The sequence below is a fragment of the Perca flavescens genome, chromosome 21 (assembly GCF_004354835.1).
Source record: "Perca flavescens isolate YP-PL-M2 chromosome 21, PFLA_1.0, whole genome shotgun sequence".
In the NCBI taxonomy this organism is placed as follows: domain Eukaryota; kingdom Metazoa; phylum Chordata; class Actinopteri; order Perciformes; family Percidae; genus Perca; species Perca flavescens.
This window is the reverse complement of record NC_041351.1, coordinates 22,749,415-22,764,732: the sequence shown is the minus strand read 5'-3', so window position 1 is coordinate 22,764,732 and position 15,318 is coordinate 22,749,415. Positions and strand designations below refer to the sequence as shown.

Sequence of the window (15,318 nt, the reverse complement as noted above, 5' to 3'; positions counted from 1 at the left end):
CTTCAGGGTTGGGAAGGGGTCCTGTGTTGATACCTTGAAATATTTTATTTTGTTAGTAGTATAAGGTCAAGTTCTTTTTATTTGAAAACCATAGTATCTTACTCTAGGTACTTTAAATATGAGATGATCTTATTAATCTTTACCTTGTTACAGAGTTTGGCTCCAAACACGGTCTTGATGGATTCAATAAGAGTTTGGTGGAGCTCTTCAATGTTGTTGTCGAAGTCTTTGAAGTGGGATAAAGCCAGGATGAGGATCTCTTTGGGGTGCTTCTCTGCCCAGTCATTTATGTCCCTGAAAACAGTCTGATCACAATGGCAGAATGATAGCTCTTAAAGGGGTGATAGAATGATTATATAGGGTATTTCACACCGTTCCTTAAGGTCTCCTAATAGGGTATTTAACATTGGTTGGGCTGAAAATTGCCTGAATGCTATTTTATGGGCCCATAACTACCCTGTGAATATGGCCCTATTTGTAACAAGAGTTTTTCTTCCAAATATGGTATGAACATAAATATTTAGATCAGCTGCACGCTGATTGGTTTGAGCGAACCACATAGAAACACATTAGAGACTAGACAGCAGGTCTCATATTTCAGACACTGCAATGTTTTGTTACTAAATTTACTTTTGAGACTTTTTTATGCGAGAAATCAAGTATATAAAGCTCAAATATGGGTCGTTTTACGAAAGTGGCAGCCCCGCTGCGATCCATACACAGGAGAAAGTCACAGTTTCTGGGTTAGCTACTCTGCGGCGCTGTCCGGCTGCCGGTATAACTATAATATATTTACAGTTTGAATTTTGTCACGCCACCTATATAACAGGTACCCTAAGGTTATAAAGCTAACGCTTGTGTCAGATTTAATTTTAATGCATTTTTGTGAATAGGAGGGGTTTCGTTAGCTGCTAGTGTCCCTTCACTCCTATGGGTAGCAAAAGATCGAGGCTAGCTAGCTAGCTAGCTACACTTTTGGCATAACTATAATATATTTACATTTTGAATTTCGTCACGTCACTTATATAACAGCTACTATAAGGTCTTACAAAGCTAACGCTTGTGTCCGATTTCAATTTAATGCATTTTTGTGAATTTGAGGGGTTTCGTTAGCTGCTGGTGTCCCTTCAATCATATGGGTAAAGATTGTGGCTAGCTGCAGGCCATGGAGCTCCGTCATGGCCTCTGCATTTAGTAGTCCAGTAACCCCGAAACGGTGACTTTGCGTGGGTATGGAGCGCCGCGGGCTTCTGGTCATGACGGAGATCCATTTAGCTCACAGTGAGGCCGGGGTCTATGAATGATAGACCCCGGCCTGCTGAGCTCCTGCCGAACTGCAACACACAGTTGGACAAAATTTGAAATTAGCCATCAACTTTCGTAAAACGGCCCATATTTGACCTCTACATAGTTGATTTCTCGCATAAAAAAGTCTCAGAAGTGAATTTAGTAATTAAATAGCGGACCTCTGGAAATCTGCGTGACCTAACTAGATTCAGAAGACTAAGCTGACCTCAGGTCAGTGGTGTAGCCTATGCAAATGTTGGGGCGTGACAAAGAATAGGAGTTGAGTTAACGTCAACTTTCAGCTTTGTTGAGATTCGCCCGGTTTCAGCAGCAGTTTCAAATTGTGAGATTTGCCGAGGAAAGAGGTGTCAATGGGATTTTGAGGTTCTATGTATGTCCTATTTACCCTCCAAACTGTCGTTTTTCAACTATGCCAAGGTAAAATCCATTTTACATTATATCACCCCTTTAATACAGTTGGCATCACATACAGATATCTTCTCTATTGCAATTATTTTTCCTTTGACATATTTTTCATTTGTTTTGACTTATTTATAAGAAAAATACCTTCTGCACATCATTTGTTTTTTTATTGCTAATAGTAAAAAGTTTAATATATGGTCAAATATCAAGAAAATCTCAACTACAAACCTAAAAGCATCATACCGAAAATAAATGTATTACCCCACAGCACTGGTCACAAGTCCCCTTTTGATTCAACTTGAGAGGAATGATGACATTTTTTTACTGACTGATGTAACATTACAATGTTCAGGGCCGTCGACAAGATTTAAAAAATACGGAGGCCATGAGTTTATATAACCCCTGTCAGACATCAAAAAGTTCGAAAATGTTATTTAAACGTATTTTTTTCACATCCATGTCATGTTTGCTGTGTTGAGTTGTATTATCAGTAAGTTAGGGTCATTCATTTGATTCATTTGATGTATACCTAATGAAAAGAGGCGATGTTCTTTACCTCCACATCAGTCCGTGTGCACAGCCCATGATAAAAGTAAAACTTATTGGGCTCTGGGTCATTTGTCTTGTGAGCGATCCTCAGGTCAAAGTAGCGAACTCCTGCATCCAGCTGCTGTGTGATAGTCACATCCTGCATCACAAGACATGACAACAGTCAAACAAACACTCTCATTATGCACAAACACAGTCGGTAGGTTTAAAACACCATTTACCTGAGTAGTCGCCGCTGTGCGCACTAGTTCACGTGCACATAGTATCGGGCTAAATTTTTTCAGTTCATCAGGTTCTATTATAGCGGAGTTGATGTCCAAGTCGTAACTCGTTGAGTCATGGCTACCTAGAAATTAAAACACAAACAAACACACACACACACACACACACACACACACACACACACACACACACACACACACACACACACACACACGTGTCATAGCAATGTCACATGTGTGTCAAATTTGTAAGGATATACTTACTATATTTTTATAAACCTCCAAAACCTGTACCATTTATCTCCAATTATTTTTTCCACTTTTTAGGGTCAAAAAACCAATGGTCAAATCTGAAAAAAGGAATGCATATTGTCAGAAAGCGGAAAAAAATAGCTTCTTTCTTGTTATGGAGATACATGTTTTTTTTCCACATTGAAAGTGACCATATGCTCATTTTAATTTCCTTGATTCATATCCTGTCAAAATTGGGAACAGTGCTGTGTATTAGTTGAATGGCATAGCATTCTAAGCAGCTACATTATTTCAGCTACATACCTGGTATGGCCAGTTTATAGAGAGGCGTGTCGTGGACTTCAGGTGCTAGTTGCGACATCCAGTCGCTGTTGCTTGTGACTTCTCCTGTAGACGTTGCCATCCTAAATCCTACATTAAACATCTCAAAGTCAACTCTCAATCTCTTACCAGCACAGTAGTTTGTATGTATTTATGAAGGAAAAACAAAGGCATTAAGTTCAAATGTTTAGAGGAACACCACTTACCCCTGCCAAGGTGATTCCCAGCTTGTCTTGAGTTCTTTCCTACCTCAGTTGACAGTGCAGAACTATTCAAAGAACTAATATTGTCATATATTGCTGCTCTTTTGGAGGCTGCAGCATTCAGTTACTGCCTTTATAGCACTGTGGTAAGAGACAAAGGTGCTTATCTGCTGTAGGCAGACCAGTTCTTGTCTTTGGGAAGCTCAATGAATGAGAATCTAAAAATAGAATTAATTCTGACAGGAATGTTTAAGACATTTAAGACATGGAGTTCATTTATTCTTCCTTCTTCCTCATGCCATCACTGTGCGGTGAGGAAAAGAAACTCTGTACTGTATTTGTATGACTCAGACACGCCACATTGTTGTGCAGTGCCATTTCCATACAGGTTTTGGTTATCTGACAATTCATTCTCAATCAGGCCAAAGAGTTGATTCTAATATTGTTAGCATGATCAACTGTTCAATGTCCTTTTAACCCTTTGTAACTTCAGTGTTGAGATGTCTTCTGCAAATGAGCCTATATGGGCCGACAGAGCGCTAAGTACAAAGTACACACTTTCGTGTACATTTTGTTCATGTTCCATTTTCATTTTAACCTATGTTGTAATCAAAAAAAGAACTGATATTGTCATATATTGCTGCACATTTAGAGGCTGCAGCATTCAGTTACTGCCTTTATAGCACTGTGGTCAGAGCCAAAGGTGCTTATCTGCTGTAGGCAGACCAGGAGGCTCATTGTATGAGGAAATCTAGACATAATTAATTCTGACAGGAATGTTTAAAGAACACATCAAGTTTTTTTTCTTCTTCCTTATCCATTAATGTGCACTAAAGTCTAGTAACAATAGTAAGGAAAGAAACTCTATATACTGTATGTTTCTGACTGGTTTACACATTTGAAGTAACCGTAACATGTTTTGGTTATCTGACAATTCAGTCATATCAGGCAAAAGAGTTCATTCTACTATTGTTAGCATGATCAACATTAAAATGTGCTTTTAAGTAGAGATGGTCCGATACCATTTTTTGCTTCCCGATACCGATTCCGATACCTGAACTTGCATATCGGCCGATACGGAGTACCGATCAGATACCAGTGTGTCATATATTTTATTATGTTTTAACAACTGTATACTACTATCCCTGTATGGATGGGATATTATTTATATCTTTGTTGTCGGTCTGGCTCAGGTTAAACTCTTTGTAAAACATGAACAAACACAAACAATGAATGCAACAGAACTTTCTTTTATTATGCAGTTTGACAGTCAGTTATAACGGAAAAAGAACATAAACTAATTTAACGTAGATTTTCTTTAGGGCTATCGGATCGGTGCATAAACTCCAGTACTTCCCGATGCCGATACCAGCGTTTTAGGCAGTATCCGATACTGGTATCGGTATCGGACCATCTCTACTTTTAAGTCTTTTTAACTTCAGTGTTGAGATTTGTACTGTAACTGAGCCCATATGGGACAACAAAGTACTACCGTCTTTATATACATTTCGAATCAATGGGCTAAAATCAGACCGAAAAAATGACAAGTTCACACTTTCATGTACATTTTCAGGTACAATCAGTGCTCAAAGTGGGCCGGTACTCACCGGTACACAGTACCAGCACTTCTACATTTTACTCTTAAGCGTACCTGCGCTTTTTCTTTCGTACCTCTACTTCTCGCGTGTAGCCGGTACTCTACCACTGACAGAGAAAGAGTAAATGTCAGAGAGATTGACCCTAATGTTACATAAATTACACTACCCAGAGGGCACTATGTGACTTACCACAGTTCGGAAAAGCTGTCTGATGCCTGCAGCCTGACCGTAACAGATTTAAACCCAGAAACTAAAAAGAAGTGTGTTGAGTTCGTAAGTCGTCATGTTCGCCTGGCTTCAGAAAGGTACTAAAAGAACGCGTGTGACAGAGACACGTCAACAGAAGTCCAAGTCCAACCCAGAAACATCAGGTACGATTCATGAGCTTCAAACTAACGTTAACGTTGATGTGAGCGGATAAGCCAGCATTAATGAGGAGTCTGCAGCTACCAACCTTAGCGTTACCTTAGTCGATGACACCGACGTCAACAATAGCGTGAGTAACTAAACCCATGGATGGCCTGACTGTTGGTCAAGGGACCAAATGATGTATTTTTGCTCCACAAACAGCTGGCTCGTTTTTAAAGATAACAAACTGGGCTGCAAAACATGTCGCAGCATCCCATCACTTGCTGGCCAGACAGAGAGGGGACTAAAGCTGTCACACACACACACACACACACACACACACACACACACACACACACACACACACACACACACACACACACACACACACGCACGCACAAACAACTTGTTTAAATATTGTTATTAAATTGTTGTACTAGCAATATCTCCAAGTTTTCACTGTAGAAATCTCAAATGTCATAATTATTTGCCAATGCAAGAGAGTACCGGCACCTTTTTTTTCCCCCCACTTCAAGCACTGGGTACAATTGTATTCAACTTAGGATAACATTGAGAACCTTTGCTTGATCACTCATTTGAAATCTAGACACTCAGGATCTTAGATAAACCTTATAAACGCACGTGCAGGACAAAACCCATTAATGATGACTATTAGAGCTGTGTGAAAGGAATAGTTGCAGGGCTTTAAGGACGTACACAACTTTATTGTGTGAATGCTGATTCAGAATCTTTATACTTATTCTTCTTCCGTATGTTTTTTGCCTCGCTTCTACGTCTGCATACTACTACTACATTCTATAGATCGCTGCAGTGCAGACTGATATACAGAAATATTAAATAACACCATGATAGAGATGGGTTTGATTTCCGAAGGCATGTATAGAAAGTTGAACCGTATTTTATTTAACGTTATTTCGTTGAACACCTAGGTGGCAATCTGAAGTCACTCTCACTCTCTGCCCAACACATTGTTGGAGGGCCCCCTCTGTGTATAGGCCCCTACACCCTACGGGCCCCAGTGCAACCGCATTGTCTATATTTACGGCCCTGGATACGCAGCCGTTTCAGGGACACTCTGAGCCAACAGTTAAAGGAGTTGATCACAAGAATCTCGGGCCCAACTTAAGACCAGGATACCGCAGAGTCTCCACAGTGAGACTCCCAAACATACAACCACTTGTTATCACATTGCTACACTTAAGGCCCTGACACACCAAGGCGACTGTGGGCCGTTGATCCATTTTGGGACTCCACATGGCGTTGGCCGGCATCACCGTTGGCAACAGCCAATCAGATGGATTGGCTGTTCAGTCTGAAAACGGCAGTTAATGTCATATTCACACACTCTTGTCACATCATATCTATCTATCTATCTATCTACCTACCTACCTACCTATCTATCCATCCATCTATCCATCCATAAGAACGGATATTGTCGTATATTGCTGCTCATTTGGCTTTAATATCACCCTTGTAAGAGACAAAAGTGGGTATCTGCAAGTTTTTGTCATCAGTAAGCCCATTGTATGACAAAATCTAAAAATATAATTGATTCTGACTGGAATGTTTGATGAAGATATGATATGGAGTTCTTGTGAAACTTCCTCCTACCATCAATGTGCACTTAGGTCTAGTAACAGTGAGGAAAGAAGTTGTCCAAAACCAAGATGTAATCACTAAATCAAAACGGCTTTTAATTATAATATGGGACGACAAAGTACTACTACTATTGTCTGTCCTCCAATACCAACCAATCCAACACATTTCAAATCAGTGGGCTAGTTCAGTGGCTAATTGTTAGCAAGCTTGTGTGTGTTTGCATCAAAGGGTGTGTTCCATTTGGTTTCCGCCATGTTAAATTAGATGTTATAGTACCTGATCATTGACACAGATTTAGAGGCATGTATATTTGTTGTGCAATCTCATAAAACACCAGTCAAATTGATTTAAATAATTTTATTGGATTTCAGGAAATTATATCATATACCGGACAAGGAAAAGATTTGAGTCTCAGGCATATTGGAAATCCTACTATAATACTAAGATGTACGCATGATTTGTTTCAAGGCACATGGGAAAGGTGACTTCAGGTTGCTTATCTAGCCTTGGCCAGACCCACCATATTCTGAGCTCTGTCGAAGATGGAGTAGTACTGTCTGATGAAGACGTCACCCAGGATCCACAGGCTGTCTCCTCCATTGCCAAAGCCAGTACGGCAACCATAGTATTGAGACTGTGTGAAAGATTTAGGAGAATAATGTCAGAAGGAGGGGAAATAGGGTGAGGTGAGATAAAACAAAGTCTGGCACAGAAGCAAACACTTACCTGACGGACGTAGGCAGAGCCTGGGATGGTGAATTCCTGTCCGTGGATGTGGAAGGTCACATCTGGCAATTGGGAAATGCTGTTGCAGTTGACCATATACTGAGGGAGAGGGAGAAAGAGAAGAAAATAAAAGAAAAAGGTATGAAAGAGTATTCAAATTGGGTTGGTTTTATTGTTCAAGTCGGGTTACGTTAATGCGAGGCTACATAAATCTGCTTCAGTCAACCAGCATGTCCTTTTATTGGAACTTACGTCTCCGTTCTGGCTGGTAGCTCCCACCATTTGGTTGATGTTGCTGATGCTGCTCTGAGGTCCAACAATCAGAGAGGTGCCGGTGTCCACAATGGCCTGGCAACCACCTTGGCAAGCCACAACCTGACCATTGACAGTAACACTGAAAGGGATACACAGTACAGTGTGCATAAACACTTTTGCCAATATCTCTTGGGTTTAGATACTTTTCAGGGGACCTGCTCTTTCACTTACAGTACATGTGGCACTTTGGAGTTTGGCTTACTTAAAGCGAATGTACTTCTTCAATGTGATTCTCGCCGTTTCGAGTTTGTACCTTCATGTTTAAATGCACTTATTGGCAGTCGCTTCGGAATAAACCGTAACAAAATGAAATGCAACGTAATGACCTGGGATGCTGTATCTTTGGCTTTACCTGTCCACTGTGATCTGCCAGTACAGCTCATTGGAGAGGGGAATCCAGGAGATGGCACCAGAGTAATGGTTGGGGTCAACGCCACCGAAGGTCACCACACTGCCTTGCTGAGAGTTACTGCAGAGGAAAGCGAGAATGTACCGATAAAGGACCTAGAAATCCATTGCACTACTGTCTCAGTGTAAGTCAGTAGTACGATCCTGAAAAGTTATGGCTGTCCTTACGAGCTCAGGTACACAGAGAAGAGGTCCTGGTTGACCAGGCCCTCTTTCATCATGTTGTCGAAGACGGGTGTAGCGCCGGAAGCAGCCAGGCGTGGGTATGCCAGGCCCAGGATACCATCAGCACGCATGTACTGCATGAAGGGAGCCTCACTCTGGCTCAAGCCGAAGATCTGGTTTGTCACGGGGAGGCCACCCACCTGACGGACAAATTGCATCTCAAATTATAATGGGATTTTCAAAGTTGTAATCCGAATAGCCTACCCCCTTCATTTGCTTTGAATATGACCCTGCAAGCAGATATTTAATATTGAAGGAATCTGAGAGCCTTCGTTTTTTAACTCGGTAAGACGAAATAATAATCAGTTCATGGGAACTGTGAATAAATACAAATTTACCATTTCATGTAATACTATATGCTTTTATTTCTCACCGTCACGGTGTCATATCCAAGAAAACCAGTCATGCTGCCGGTACCATATTGGATACTCAGAGCTCCGCCGTTGTTTCTGTAAGTGCTGCTTGCGCCAGGGTTAAATTTCTTATGGTTGTCTAGGAAGGTAAAGATGTGAAAAAAAACAGTTAAGGCTTGCAGATGTGGTGTGGATGCATAATAACATTTCTTTGCAATATAGAAGAAGTCAAAAGTTAAGCCAATGATGCAAATGAAATGTAAAAGTCAACAGTTGAATGTTAATAAAGATTCATCTTAACCTCTTGTTTTCCATCTGGTTTAACGGACAACCAATATGTATCTATCGTTTGCAATCTAGACATGGGAACAACTAATCGGAGACTGTTTGACGACCTCTGATCTGGCCGAAAGGGATCACAATGCCTCAGATATAGCTAGGCAAAAGCCTACATGCGTCCCTAACCATAACCCCAAGCCTCCTATTCTTTAGAACATAATGATCATTATGACCCTTCTTCTACCCCCAAAAAGTCAGTCCCTCCAGGTGGTTGGCTCTGTCCCTTTTCCTTTGTCTACTAGTCCGGTTAGGGAACGTTTTGCTCAGGGATGGAACCCTGTGAGGCGGGCCTTCCCACTGGCACCACCAGCACAAACAACCTCTATAGTCATTACCTGGACCATCCTTCTACAACCACCACATCTGAATCAGTAGGCCCACCGCAATTATTCCAATGACCTTTTAACCCCAACCCTCCTATTCTTTAGACCAGATGCTCCCAGGGTCTGCATTCCCTTACAGAGGTCTTCAGCCTTTCATTTTCTCAGGTTTTAAACCTAACCATTGTAACTCTGGATACCTAACCCAAACCATAGGGATTTTGATGCCTCTAAATCCTACTACATTACTGGATGATTCTATCATTACTAATGGGATTTCACTAAGATCTTTTTTTCTTTATTCAATATTTATTAGCTAGCTTTATTAGCTAATGGGCACCTAGTTCCCCCAGGGTCCTTAGTGGTTAGCTGACATATGCCAGCGTGTGCATCTGTGTGATTCTTTTTTACCTTTGGTAAATGTCAGTCAAGGCAGGCAGGACTTCACAAAATCCCTAATCCTAACCCTAAAATCTGACAATAATTTCTGAAGCTAAGAAAAAAACAGTGTAAACTGTTTATGTTCGAAATACCCCGGAATCAGAGAAATAAGATGGCAAACTGGATACCAAACCTCAGTCCAGTAAACACAGATGTTATACAGTAGTATAATATCTGTCTAAAAGTGAGGGGGTGTTTTTTTCATGTATAGTTGTACATACTGCAGGCTGGACTGTTGCAGTAGATGGAGGGCACCCACAGGTTAGACGAGCCGCTGTCAAAGATGACCTTAAAGGACTGAGGAGGAGTTCCAATGGAGATGATTCCATAGTAAGCCAGCTGAAGATGACAATGAGAAAATGAGATAACTCATGACCAAATGAGCCATTTGTCAAAGTTCGTCTGTTTATGCTTTAGCAGCTGTTACTCACATCAGCATCGTTGGTCATACCCTCGGTGCCCACGGCAAAGCGCTGGTTAAACTTGGCTGAGGGGTTGTATCGGTACTTGAGTCTGTACTGGTCCCACAGACCCTGCTCCTCCAGGTTCTCCCTGGCTGACTTACCCTTCGTCAGAGGGACCCTAGGTGTAACCAAAGGGAGCAACTTAAATTCTGTTGTTTCAACTACACTTGTAAGCCTTTTATTGATCTATAAAGAGTTTTTTCTCATGTATCCTCCCTCGTAAACCTCTCAATACTCGTATATGAGAAAGCATGATAGAGATGTTCGCCTAACCAAGCTGCCTTAACTTAAATTCAGATTTACTCTTGAGGGCAGTACATACAAAGAGGCCTGACGCGTGCTAATTTTAAGGCTACATCTACAATACTACGTTAAGTGGCATTTTGAGACAAGGATTATCTCCGTCCACACAAGAGTTTTAGGTCCAGCAGCTGATCAAATCTCCGTCAATATTAACACGTGTGACAACGCATATCACATGACCATTCGCATATCATAATCATCGTACACAGGAATGGCCTGACATTTCTCTACAGTTAAAAATCATCGATGTAAAAGTTGTAAATACAGAAAATACTTTGGAGAAAGAACAACAACAGCAAAAAGTAAGACCTGGGATTTATTTGCTTGGACCGACGATGAGGTGGAACTGTTACCGAAAGGTACGTAATCCTACCTAACCGATATGAACGACTGACATGCATTGTCGTTTCCAATGGTCTCCTTTAGCGCCCGTCCAGACAACAATGCAACCTCTGAGAAAAATGGGGTCAGCAGTTTTTCCATACATCTCTGTTCTCAGAGGCTCAGAAACGCCGAAGTAGTGCGGACGAGAGAAAACGTAGTAGTGTAGACGTAGGCTGAATGTCATAGGTCTGCAGTTATTTTGTAGGAGCTAATGAAGTTCAGGTAGTAGGAAAAATTAATAATACAACAGGTACAGAAACGTGTTTGAGTGGTGAGGTTGACTTACTGGATGACGCACTCGGACAGTGCCACCATGGCACACACAACAACGGCCCACTTCATTGTCTCGGCTCGGCTCGGCTCGGCTTTCAAACTGTGTAGGGAAAATTCATTTCAGTCACTAAAGTCGGTCACGTTACAGAACCATTTAAACTCAAATACTGCAAAAGTGATACACAGTAGTAGGTCTATGATCCTGTACTCACCTGAAGAATAAGAACCTGAGTGCCCACAGACAGGCATGCATCCTCTTTTATACAGGTGGGCTGACATTTTACCATTGCACAATGATAAGGCAATTCACACAAACAAGTGATAAGTTAGTAAAGATAAGTAATGGACAAAGCAATCGTTGACCTCAAGACAATGTCATTTATACGATTAAAGAAAGGTACACAAACTTTCCGATAAAGCTTGAGTAAGTGCGGTACAGTGTAATATTTGTGTTCATGTTGGAGGTGCCAACCGCTAAAAGAAACGACAAAGGTTCTCTTCGCTAGGTCAAAAGGTGATGCATTATACGGCTCTAGTGCCTTTGAAACTGTTCAATTTTAGTGTTTTATCTGGGTTAATGTTTCAGTTTTGTGTATTTTTTTACATTTTATTTCATGCTTTTTATACTTTCATTTTATTTTATGGCTTGGGGGTTCGGGGCCTTTCTCAAGATCACCTTGGCAGTGCCCAGGAGGTGAACTAGAATCTCTCCAGCTATCCCAGTACTTTGGTGCGTACGGGGACTTGAACCAGCAACCTTCTGGTTCCCACTCCAACTCCCTACGGACTGAGCTACTGCCAAAAATAAAAAATAAAAAATAAATAAATTGTTTCCTCTTATTATAATGTTTATCAGAGCTCAGAAATTCATAGGCCTAGATCGAGCTGACAGTGACAGACATACACTGGTTTTCAGGGTGTTAACAAAGTTTTAAAAAAGGTAACAAAATACATACTGTAGTAGTAACATTAAAGTTACCAGAATTATATTTACAATAAATATGTTTGTATATGTTACCTGTGTCCCTTATAAAAAAGAAAATACCATAAAATACCATGAATGGTGTAAGAAAAAAAACAATTAATGAGTAACTTCTAAGAATGACAGGCACATTTTGAGTTAACCCTTGTGTTGTCCTTGGGTCAAATTTGACCCGTTTTTAAAGTTGTTTACATGTGAAATATGGGTTTCTCTCAACCAAATGGCCCAAAAATAACATGGATGCATGTTGTATGGTATGGAATCCATACAACATTCTTTGCAGGTAAAATTAATGATTACTTCCATTGAGTTTTGGGTGTTTAAAATGTTTAAATGGCTTCAAAACAGCATCTAGACTAAACTTTGACATATAGCAGTCTGTGATCCACTCAACATTCTCTGATCTTAACTATTAGTCTTAATAATTCATAGTGTATGCCTTTTTTAAAGAAAACTATTAAGTATAATTTCATACAAATTAGTTTAATTGACAAAAAAATGTTTCAATTCTGACCCAAAATGGCCAACAAGTTCATGTCGACAGGAAGACAACACAACATACAGAAACAAATCCAAGCATTTCTACAGTATTAATTTAGAGACATTGCAAAGTGAAAAAGTCCCGTCAGCTCGATCTGGGCCATTTTAATGCATTTAACATTCAGGTATGGCTGCAATACAGTTGTGCCCGATGGTGTTTTAAGCACCTAACCCTAACCTTTAAATGAGATGTTTTAAATTTGGGATAGAATTTATTTTGTATTGTGATGCCGGGCTATTTATTTACATAACTATATATATATATATATATATATATATATATATATATATATATATATATATATATTTTAATTGTTTTAATTAAAATATTTTTGTATTTGTATATAAATTTAATTTTATGTATTTATTTTGTAAATTCTCTAGGATAGACACCAGGGTAGTTGTGGAGGTAACCTTTTATTTAAAGTTTTAAATTTCCCGCTGTCCGTCCTGTCCAGTGGTTCTTTTAACCTGCTTTTAATATCTGGCCGTCTTTTTAACAGCTTTTATATAACCAAACCCATTTCTTTAAGGAGTTATTTAAGTGTTTTATTTACACCAGTGGTCCCCTTGTGCCCGTGCCTCTCGCAGCACCCATCCTGGGCGCTGCGTTTTACCCCTAACCATTGCGGCTGATTTGACCGTGCAGATGCCAGGGACAGCTGGTTTGACCGCAGTCCACGATGGGCACTGCTGATCTCTAATATACGTTAGAAGTAGTAAGAGGAAACAATCTTTTGTTTTTTCGTGATAACGAGTTAATTATCAGATTTTCTCAAGATAACAAAACAAGTAACTCGGTAATGGCATAAAAACTATACAAACTATACTCTACTATTAAATCTGTATTCTATGTTTTAAATATGTTTTTTTCTATTATGCATTTGCCATATTTTCGTGAATGTTATGTGTGTATTGTGTTATAACATACAGCAATAAAGACAAACCAAAACTGCAAAACATCACAACACAGACACCACAGTCACATAGGTCACATGGGTCTCAGCAGTAACTGTGTTCGCTGCTACGTTATCATGTGTTTACTCTTTTATCAAAGTATTTTCCCTTTGATACTGAGTAATATTAATTATTGCTAATAAAATATTGATAGAGCTGTGGTTTTGTTTAAACTAAACACATTAAAATACAATGGCACACAATACTGTTTCAGTGGTGCTCATAAGTTTATGAACCCATGCTAAAGTTGACTAAAAAGAGCAATAAAAAAATCAACCTTTAAGAACACCAATTTTCTTTGTGAATGAATAATGTATTGTAAATAAACAAATGTTCTTCCTTAAAATACAGGGGGCATAAGTAAGTACACCCCTATGTTAAATTCCAATAGAGGCAGGCAGATTTGTATTTTTAAAGGCCAGTTATTTCATAGATCCAGGATACTATGCATCCTGATAAAGTTCCCTTGGCCTTTGGAATTAAAATAGCCCCACATCATCACATACCCTTCACCATACCTAGAGATTGGCATGGGGTACTTTCCATAAAATCATCTCTCAATGCAAATCAAACCAGCTATTAGACTAACTGAAATAAAACCATACCAATCTCTAGGTATGGTGAAGGCAAAGGGAACTTTATCAGGATGTATAGTATCCTGGATCCATGAAATAACTGGCCTTTCAAAATAAAAATCTGAACAATAAGAACATTTATTTATATACGATAAATGTTTCATTCACAAAGGAAATTGGTGTCCTTAAAGGTTGCATTTATCCTATTTCTTCTTAATTAAGGCATGAAGATTAATTTCCAAAAGATGATTTTATTATTCCTCTTTTTAGTCACCTTTAGCATGGGCTCATAAACTTATGAGCACCACTGTATATACTGTTCTACTGTCCTATTACAAATAAAATATTTGAAGAAATGACACACTTCTCCACTTTAGGACCAATGGTCACTTGTCTTTATTTGTATGTAGAGTAAAATATCCCCAGAGTCTCTTACAAAAATATGTCATCATGTAACTGCATTTCAAGGTATGTGTATGTATGGAAAAGTGTAAGGAACAATATTATGTACAAAAAGTAGACAACAGTGAAAACTTTCATAAAGTAACTAACATTTATTTTTTTACAATTTATGGTCAACAGGCTTTTTGGATTCACTAAGTACTGAGGTGTAAAAATGACATGTACATCCATTATTTTGTCTGCAGGTGTGTGCATTAGATGGGAGTTAATTGTTCAGAAATTCCCACACACAAGACATGTATTTTGAGAACTTATAATCTAATAAATGCCAGAGGGGAAACTTAGTTTGATGGATTGAGTCAATAAATGTCTTATGTGCAAGTGTAGTGTCATTGAAAACTGTGTCGCTCCTTTTTAAAGCTTCCTGGTTATTTTGCTTTGGAAGACTAGACGATTTAACAAAAATCTCACAAATGGAGCTTGAAGAAC

General features: G+C 39.4%; 2 protein-coding genes across 2 annotated transcripts; both read right to left on the bottom strand.

Annotated features, from left to right (window-relative positions):
• Nucleotides 1-98: 98 nt before the first annotated feature.
• LOC114548607 (PI-PLC X domain-containing protein 1-like) lies at nt 99-3,135 on the bottom strand. The gene is made up of 4 exons (XM_028568597.1): nt 3,036-3,135; nt 2,481-2,605; nt 2,267-2,398; nt 99-305 (listed from the first exon to the last, which is right to left on the bottom strand). Exons 1-4 carry the CDS (start codon nt 3,133-3,135, stop codon nt 99-101), a joined length of 564 nt encoding a protein of 187 aa, XP_028424398.1.
• A 4,149-nt stretch (nt 3,136-7,284) lies between these two features.
• On the bottom strand, nt 7,285-11,442 carry LOC114547920 (pepsin A). Its single transcript, XM_028567450.1, has 9 exons — nt 11,387-11,442; nt 10,381-10,531; nt 10,171-10,288; nt 8,870-8,988; nt 8,440-8,636; nt 8,216-8,332; nt 7,801-7,942; nt 7,549-7,647; nt 7,285-7,456 (listed from the first exon to the last, which is right to left on the bottom strand). The coding sequence occupies exons 1-9, from the start codon at nt 11,440-11,442 to the stop codon at nt 7,319-7,321; spliced, it is 1,137 nt and encodes a 378-aa protein (XP_028423251.1). The 3' UTR covers nt 7,285-7,318.
• Nucleotides 11,443-15,318: the final 3,876 nt, after the last annotated feature.

What these genes read in the sequence shown, in the direction of transcription:
- LOC114548607 (XM_028568597.1), bottom strand. Translation starts at nt 3,135, where the DNA reads ATGGCAACGTCTACAGGAGAAGTCACAAGCAACAGCGACTGGATGTCG. An exon ending in CTATAAACTGGCCATACCAG is followed by an intron (nt 2,606 to 3,035) that starts GTATGTAGCTGA and finishes TTTAATTTCTAG; the next exon opens with GTAGCCATGACTCAACGAGT. An exon ending in GCACACGGACTGATGTGGAG is followed by an intron (nt 306 to 2,266) that starts GTAAAGAACATC and finishes CATTGTGATCAG; the next exon opens with ACTGTTTTCAGGGACATAAA.
- LOC114547920 (XM_028567450.1), bottom strand. Translation starts at nt 11,442, where the DNA reads ATGAAGTGGGCCGTTGTTGTGTGTGCCATGGTGGCACTGTCCGAGTGC. An exon ending in GTATGACCAACGATGCTGAT is followed by an intron (nt 10,289 to 10,380) that starts GTGAGTAACAGC and finishes TGTCATCTTCAG; the next exon opens with CTGGCTTACTATGGAATCAT. An exon ending in CTACCAGCCAGAACGGAGAC is followed by an intron (nt 7,648 to 7,800) that starts GTAAGTTCCAAT and finishes CCTCTCCCTCAG; the next exon opens with TATATGGTCAACTGCAACAG.